General features: G+C 34.2%; 1 protein-coding gene across 2 annotated transcripts; it reads right to left on the bottom strand.

Moving 5' to 3' along the window:
* Positions 1–1,052: 1,052 nt before the first annotated feature.
* On the bottom strand, positions 1,053–7,989 carry LOC109044360 (cilia- and flagella-associated protein 263). 2 transcript variants are annotated; one of them, XM_019062067.2, is made up of 8 exons: positions 7,636–7,988; positions 7,096–7,212; positions 6,096–6,282; positions 5,333–5,557; positions 4,821–5,053; positions 3,628–3,758; positions 2,434–2,517; positions 1,058–1,588 (listed from the first exon to the last, which is right to left on the bottom strand). In XM_019062067.2, exons 1-8 carry the CDS (start codon positions 7,766–7,768, stop codon positions 1,409–1,411), a joined length of 1,290 nt encoding a protein of 429 aa, XP_018917612.2. In that variant the 5' UTR covers positions 7,769–7,988; the 3' UTR covers positions 1,058–1,408. The 2 variants fall into 2 exon arrangements, with proteins under 2 accessions (XP_018917613.2, XP_018917612.2); XM_019062068.2 differs by lacking the exon at positions 5,333–5,557 and having other exon boundaries at positions 1,053–1,588; positions 7,636–7,989.
* Positions 7,990–8,457: the final 468 nt, after the last annotated feature.

Here is an 8,457-nt window from a genome sequence, read left to right on the forward strand (position 1 = left end):
TACGGGCACAGGTGATGCTGGGTACAATACTATCAAGTAACTACTTATGATCCAGTTTTAAACTATGCTTATTATCTCAGAATATTTTGAAAAAAAGACCAAGTTTTTGAAAGCAGAGAAAAAATGAAGGGTGTAAAAACTTTCCTCTCGAAACTTTTCATTGAGGATCATACGCCCAGTGGCGAGGTCTAAGGAGGGGGGGGGGGGAGGAGATTTTTCCATCCTTGTGAACAGGATAAAGGAAGAAAAAAATATATGCATGCTCCCGGTGCAATTTTCAGTGTGGAAGAAGATGCCTACTTCAAAAAATTACTTTCGGCAGGAGGAGCAAAATTTTTTTTTTCAGGCCGGTGATGAGGAATATCCAAGATGCTATTTCAGTTGTTGCTACCCCAGTGCTGATAGACATTTGTAAAAAAATCAAAAAGGTAGGGAAATCTTTAATTTTTCGGCCTCAGTTATTGAGGGAGGAAATTCGCAAATTCTGTTGACCAATACCAATATGGAAAAAAAAGCAATGAGTGAAAACACAGTGCAGAAGCACCCTTTTCCATGTATTCCTGTCCATTGTATTTTCGTTGCAATTGATTAGAAAAAAAATGATCCTTACAGCATGGGCCGTTCTAGACCTCTATGCTTGAGGGTGCCGAGAGGCTTGGAACGAAAGGCCAAAGGCTTAATTATAGCGCTTTAGTGGTGGGAAGCATCCCAAAAATTTTTTGTTATGTGAAAGACAGTTGGGCTGATGTATTGTAAAAGTGTCCTCTTTTCGTCTTTTCTACGATGACTCCTTAAAGCTAACGATATATCCCTTTTTCCAGGCACGCATGATATGCAGTAAAATTATCCAACTGCTCAGTACAGTAATTACTTTTCAAAAAGAAGAAATTCAATTAACCAAAATGATACTGCCATTCATTTTTAAAAATTAAAATTAGATCTAAAGTATTCGGGCTTTTAAATCAATTGCTAAATCTTGATTGTACATTAGACACACTACCAGAATTACATTACAAAATTCAACATTGAGCACAAAGGGACTGAAAACTTTTATATGTAATCTCTGAAGCAATTCTGAAACTAAAATGATGAAGATTTAAGCTGCTCTCACACAAGCAGTCCCAACTGTACAGTCCGGCAGGGGGCAAATATGCCCACAGAATGTCAATTTTGCCAGCGAAATGTCATTGATTCTACAGTCGACCTGCTCGTTTGACAGTGGCTTGAAAATAAATTGATTAGTTCCACATTTTCTGAACTTAAATTAACTCCTCATTATTGCATTCTAATAAGAGAACAAAAAATAAGGCAAGATGATCAAATTCAATTTCATTTAATTTAATTCAAATCATACAAGATAGGTGGAGGATACTTGTACACTTCAAAGAACATTTTTTTTTGTTGATAATTACGAAACCCGGGAATTTCTGTAGGTCATATTTGATTTGTTGGTTAGAACTTTGAAATGATGCCTCACACAACTGAGCAATCCCAATTTGAGATTGTGCTTCCTTGAGCTGATTTTCAGTTTCCGTTCCAGATCATTGACGCAAAGTTTAGTTAATGCATATGACACCACATCTAAAGCCTTAGGAGAAGAAACAAACAAAGATAAAAATTAGTTGAAGTGAAAACTAAAATTTTACTTTTACGCAAAACGAAGGTTTTACTTTTACACAAACAGGATATTTATAGTCCTTTCAACTTCAAATTTTTCCTTGAAATTCAGCAAAATAAAAATCAAATTGAGTGAAAATGAGCAAATAAAAACGTAAGAGCAGATCATGAGTAGCTATCGTGAGTTTGATCAATATTCATTTGTGTGACTAATAAGTAACCGAGAATGAGAAAAAATTTTCAATGGTATATTGATCGAATTATGACAGTATATTGACAGTAAACTGCGCAAAAATGCGATTTACAGTAATACTTCAAAATCTCCCCTCTCGTTACATTTTTTATAAGGAGACCGAACCAACATCATGGCTTGAAATTTTCATTTAAATACTTTGCTTACAGAAGAAAAATCACCGAAGTTTTAAAGAAATGACATTTAGTAGTTTTGTGTGTAGAGAATACAAGTGAAACAGGAAGTCTGTAATGCTATAAGCCAGGATGTGCATTTTTTAAGTTTTGCTATCGATATGCTCTATACTAACATGTAGACACGATTTTATCAACCTTGTAGTTTTTTAAGAGTCTAACATGTGACATTTGTAGAAAGATATCCATTAAAGCTCAATCTGATATTTAAAAAAAAGAAAAAAAGTTGCTATGCAGTTGCAATGCATAGTTAATGCTACCTTGTTTCACTTTCCCTCATTGGAGGTCAAAAACTTGATGGAATGGAATACCTATGGTTCATAGAGCACATGGTTTTGAAAAAAATTGACAATGGATTCACTTAAAAATGAATGATTTATGTAGGATTACCTCTGTACTTTTGCCTGAGCTTTTGACGACATAGTTTTCCGAGATTAGAGCTTCCTTTCTTTTCTGTTTGATTTCCGACTCGAGCTGCAACAGTAAAATAAATAACTTGAAAATATTAAAAAAAAAAAGAAGTCTGAGTGCCTCTGCTGCATGCAACATTCAGCTTTCTTGCTCTAAAAGTTGAGTAAAAATCATAATTATATTCTAGTGGGTGGTTAGTACTTTCGACTTACGATTCCAGTTTAATTAGAATTGGATCATAAAAGTGTTTCTACTTTAAGAAAATGTTCAGTCCGACAACATTTTGTTTCTTTTTGAATTCGTATAATACAAGCCTTTAAAAGGAAACTTTCAGCCTTGCCATGCTCAAAGTATAGAAGGACCTGGTACAGAAAACCAAAGAATTTGGCACAGACTAAATTTGGTTATTATTTAAAATGATGTCCTTTATGATCTTTTGAGCATGATGAGTTTTTAAAATCGAACTTCCTATGTGAAAATTTTGAGAAAAGCGAGGCTGAAAAGTGAATATTTCAGAATTTTCACATGCACTATCTGGCAAAAATGGTACAACATCTGATTGTTAATCAAAAGGAGCTTTTGTTTCTTTGCCGGCCAAGAAGATAAAAGAGACCGAAAGAATCCAAATCCTCTGAGTGATAACATAGTACAGCACACCATCCACACACACATGCTGCATCTTCAAAGGAAAACGCATGTAAGAGTGCCAAAAGATTCACTTTTCAACTCCACAAGTATGCTTTTTCAGATCAAAATTGGCACTCAAATAGTTCGATCTTAAAAACTCATCATGCTCAGGAGGTTGCAAAGAGCATCATATAAAATAAAAACAAATTTTAGCCAATACCAAATTTGTTGGTATTCCGGGCAGAGTCCTAGCTTTAAGAGGTTATTTCAGGAAACAGTCATCTGCACCACAACAATAAATACACGAATTACTTATACATAATCGGGATTTTAAATTCTACCTGAAGTATATTCAAAATAAAATTATGTATCTAAATTTGTACTCATTGCGATAAAGAATAGCTAAATTAGCACCCAAATGTTTAAGTTATTATATATTTTCTTTCATTTCTATTGAGAGAGCTCTGCTGTGCAGTGAGCACTTGCTGAAATGAGCAAACATTGCCTTTAAAATATTCAATAACATGGAAAAACAAATGTACATACTTTTTTCCGTTTCCTACGAAGGTTCACAAGTTTCTTTCGATTAAGTTTGATGTGTTTTCTGATACTGTTCAGCTCTTGACTTAAAGAATCAACTAAATTGACCGAAGCTGTCAAGGATTTTTCAGCACTGCCTGGAAAATATCAGAGAGCAAGGTAAAACATACAAATGAACAAATCCATGAAAAACATACTGAGTAGTGTTCTTGTAATTTCATATCATTCATGTCATCTTATGGATGGAAAAAACAAGGCGGCCATTTCAGTTATTTTGGACTTTACTAGAGTAACGGACATCCAAATTATGAAAGCTCATCCTTTTTGTGGACATTCTTGGTTTCTACAATGTTTTACGAACAGGAAACTTACTCAAGACAGAAGACTTTGTAATCAGCAAGTATCACTTCCGAATTCATACTTTTTGTTGATCAACTTTTGACTCTATAACCAAAGATTATTTATTATGGGCAAGAAATAAAGGCCTTTCAACTTCCTAGAACTACATGTTGATGTAGTAGTAAAACTGTCTAGTTAAGATGCTCCTTACAAATAATAATAAAAAAAAACACCTAAAATTTTATAAATTTACTGTCTAGAGCTTACTGAATAGTTAAAGTGAAATTACTTGATTTTGAGAAAAGCGCAGGTTAAATTTTGAAAAGTAGAGCATGTTGGAAAGCTTCATTCTGCATTCAATATGACAAACAGTGAGCCAAAAGTTGTTATAAAGGTTCTTTAGTGTACTAAAATTACTTTTAGCAGAAGAGAAATTCCACATTATTGATTAAAATTCCATTTCTTCTATTCCTCGAATATTTTGCACTTGGCAATTATGACCCTATTGTACCTGTTTTCACATTGATGACCAGAGCTTGAAACCATGTATTATAGATTACAAGGTTGTAGACTTCCTTTCATACTTCATTTTTTCTTTGAGAAACAAGTCAACGTAATAAATTGAAAACTTTTTTCACTTTTCTTCCCTCTTAGCAGAATACTCTGTATAAATTTCAAGCTATAAAGTTGCCCTATTTCTCTTCGAAAAAAATAAAAAAAGAGGAGACATTTTGAAACATTGCAATAAAGATACGTGCTTTCTATCTTTCACCCTATATGAGTACTTGCTACAAAGTAGGGTGGAAAATACATTGTTGCTTTACAGAAAACAAATTGAAAAATAGATTACAAATGCAAACCTAAAGAACGTTTTGTTAAAGCTAAACAATGGCACTTCTGGTGTAGCAGTTTGCGCAATTCTTGATTCTGTATCTCCAAAACATCAAAGTCAATAGCATAAATAGTCGAACTTAGCTCTTCCTTATCTTCCATTCTCAGCAGTACTTTCTTTTTCTCAATACTTAGAATAGTTTTGTTTGTTTTCGCTTGGTTAATGTTCTGGATTATTTGCTTCAACACACCTCTCATAAAACTGAAAAATGTAAGATAAAAAAGTCTTAAGTCATGTACCATTCATAATTGCAAATCGCAACTCCTTATTGAAAATTCACTTGAGTGCGAGTGTAAACAGCATCTGTCACATCTTTCTGACCAGCGAGGGAAGAAAAGCTTTCCTCGATCGCTAAGTTAGTATTTTAATATTTTTCTAGTGATTCGTGTTAACTGCCGGAAAATTCACTTTGCAGCCTATTCTTGTCAAAATTGGCATGTAGGGACAGGGTCTCTACAAGTCTGGATAACCTAAACTTACCCTATATAGACGCCGACATTAATTTTGGATTTAGAATCAGACTTTGAAAGCAGCATCAATTTTTTTGTGTATTCCGTCAAGTCTTTTATTCGGATTGCAACTTCTTCCAAACAGGCTGTGATATTAGATTTTTGCCTTCTCATTTTGACAATCAAGTTGTTCAGTTTTGATTTCATGCTGTTCATTTCTCGACTGACAATATCGTGCCGAAACTCATAGCTTATGCTGAAAGAGAAAAAGAAGGAAAGGAATTCTTACTTTGCTGGTAGATTGAATTGAATTGGAGATGATTGGAGAATTTAACTTAAAATCTCTGTAGAAAAGTACATGCCTTGATCTACTGTCAGAATGAAAAAAATTAAAACTTCGATTGTCAAATTACAGCTATAGAAAATAAAATAAAAGACAGATATTTTAACAGGCTGAATAGCAAAGCAACAGTAAAACTGCAAGCACGCCTATCTATTCTTTATCTATACTCTGCTCTCGTTTTACTTTATCAAAAGAGAACAAAACACCACTCTTGCTTGACATTTCCAAATACTCTTCCAACAGAGAGGAAAAATTAGGGCAGTTTGGAAGTAACGACTGTGAAAATTTTTCCATTTAAAAAAATAAAAGTAAAACAGTAAGTCTACAACGTTGCAAACCAAGATCACAATAGGTATTTTCAAATAGCATTACATAGATTTAGTTCTGCTAGCAAAGATGGCTGTATTTATAAAATTGACCGTTATCACCCTGAATTCAGATAAATACTTACTGTGGTATTTTGAGAGATTCAGACGCAGGCAGCGTAAAAGTCGACGTGGGTCCGACAGAGTGCACAGAATCAGCCTTTGATATCTGCGAAGTTCGACTCCCAGCTCTTGATATAGGCTCCAGAGATTGGACGATGATTTGAGATTTGGCTATGTTTTCATTCACTTTTTCTAATAGTTTATCCATTCCTGAAAAATACAAGGATAATGAATGAATCAAATTAATGGAAACAAGATAGATAAATCTCACACAGCAATCTCTTTACTTTATTTCTTTTGTTTTCATTCCATCTCATTAAACTGGTTGCTTGTGATGGAAGCAGATGAAGTTTTTTTTTCTTATTTTCGCTTTTTTTAAGAGTATAGATTTGTTTTCTTCCAAGTATGCAATATCCACCGAATGAGGGATCTTTGACCGTGACGGTGCAACTTTCAGTGGAGCCATTTTTGTTGAGAGACCGGATTTTGATGAAAATTTCTCTTGATTGTCCTGTAGATTAAGTTGTGAGCTGTTCAGTTCACTTTTGTGCCGATGAAGGTGCAGCAGCTCCCTACTCAAACCTGATTAGGGCAGGACTTTAAGTAGCTTTTTTCCCGAAACAACGCTTTTTGAATGATAATAATAAAACAAATAAACTTCAAACCGACATAATCTCCATTTGGTTTGACGTTTCTTGTCCCAAAAAGATCGTACAACACTCTTCAGTTTTAGTATTAATAAATCAATTTTGTGTTATGAAGGATTTAGGAACATGGAACATGGATGGTTATTGGTCACATTTATGTTGATTTACATGATTGCAGTTTTCTTATTTCTGCTTGATAGAGCCCATTTCAGATTACTTTTCCTTTTTTGCTGTATGCGCAAGATAGGGATGATTACATACAACAAAAGTGGAAAAGTAAGAGCTGCCTACTTCAATTGCTTTGATTAAAAAAAATTTATTTTTCAAAAATTTTGCAAATCGTTGAGTAATAATTATCATAGTTAGGTAAGTATACCATCAATTGATGCAGGATCAACTTTCAAGAGGTACTTCTCCAAAATTTCATTTTCCACTGATAAGAGCAAATTTTTCTCTTCAATCTGTGTAATTTTGTTTTGAGCATCCGCATTCTCTGAAAAAAGAAGAGAGAGACAAGAGTACTGTATACTTAACTAAAACTAGGGTTTCTTTATAAGTTGTGTGTTAGTGCAAAACTGAAATTGGTTTCCCGTCTCAAGTGAAACTGAGCAAATTAAAAGCACTCATCTTCTAACTTTGCGACAGAACTTCCCAAGTATTTCGATAGATTTGAACTAAGCAGCTCTCTCCTTCATTTAAAAAGGGATAAGGTCGGTTATTTCAAGTAATTTAAGTCTAGAGCCCCAATTTTGTTAGCTCTAGCTGGCCACAAATGGAATTATCTGTCTCAGAAATGGTGGACTCATTCAATCAAAGAGCTTCTGCTGGCTTGCAGACAGTTCAAGTCAGCCTTAACTTAAACACCGACAGTCAAAAGAATTCTGTTCTGAATTAATCAAAAGAGAGAAATTTTTACCCCTGCTTAAAAAACCGTGATTCGCTGGGAATTGAGGTGCTAGAAGGCCTTCAGATCTTGATGACAATGACAGTTGGGTTTCACTTCCTGAGTCAAAATCTGATGGAGTTGCAACTTGTGACTGATCACTCATGTTGAGTTGAAATTCTGATTGATTTGGCCAAAAAAAAAAAAACACTTGAATGCTGTTATTGTTTCATGCATAAACTTCTTGAACGGAGTTCTGACCCTATCTTGGTTACCATGGTAACTACAAGGTTGTTTTGCATCCCGTTCAGAGACTGATGTAAAGATGGACATTACGATTTAAAACTACTTGATGACATTTCCTGACACTTATAATTTAGCATGAAAAAAAAAAGAAAAAAAAAAAAAAACCTCATCAGCCCTATTATTGCACATTATACAAATTCTCAGAAGATCTTGAGAAAGTATCCTTCCTCCATTTGAGGTTAATTTTTGCGAGAGAATAATTCATTTCCTGAAATCAAATTTTTTTCATCCCAAAAATACCACGGACATCTCACATGGCTACGAGAGAACAATCAGATCAGTATAAAGGGACAATTTAAGCCATCATAGAAAAACATCTCATCAAAAGGTGAATTTTGCGTTTGATTATTGGAAAGATGTAATGTGCTCTTAGACGATCGTTTCGTTAATTGCAAGAGATAATGGGTAAAACCAGTATGTAACAGAACTTATTCTCTTCTCCAGTAAATTTAACTTCAACAAAGCTGCCGTGGAGGAGGGTATTCCAAGTACTTCAACCAAAGTTTAGGTTTATTGGAAATACCATATAGGACTTCTGTCAAAATTAAA

This window comes from Bemisia tabaci, chromosome 3 (assembly GCF_918797505.1).
Source record: "Bemisia tabaci chromosome 3, PGI_BMITA_v3".
NCBI classification, from domain to species: domain Eukaryota; kingdom Metazoa; phylum Arthropoda; class Insecta; order Hemiptera; family Aleyrodidae; genus Bemisia; species Bemisia tabaci.

Bases quoted from the DNA above. Each gene is read 5' to 3' on its own strand.
- LOC109044360 (XM_019062067.2), bottom strand. From the start codon at position 7,768: ATGAGTGATCAGTCACAAGTTGCAACTCCATCAGATTTTGACTCAGGA. The intron at 7,213-7,635 runs GTAAAAATTTCT...TTCTTTTTTCAG, and splicing joins TCACGGTTTTTTAAGCAGGG to AGAATGCGGATGCTCAAAAC. The intron at 6,283-7,095 runs GTATACTTACCT...TGTATTTTTCAG, and splicing joins TGATCCTGCATCAATTGATG to GAATGGATAAACTATTAGAA.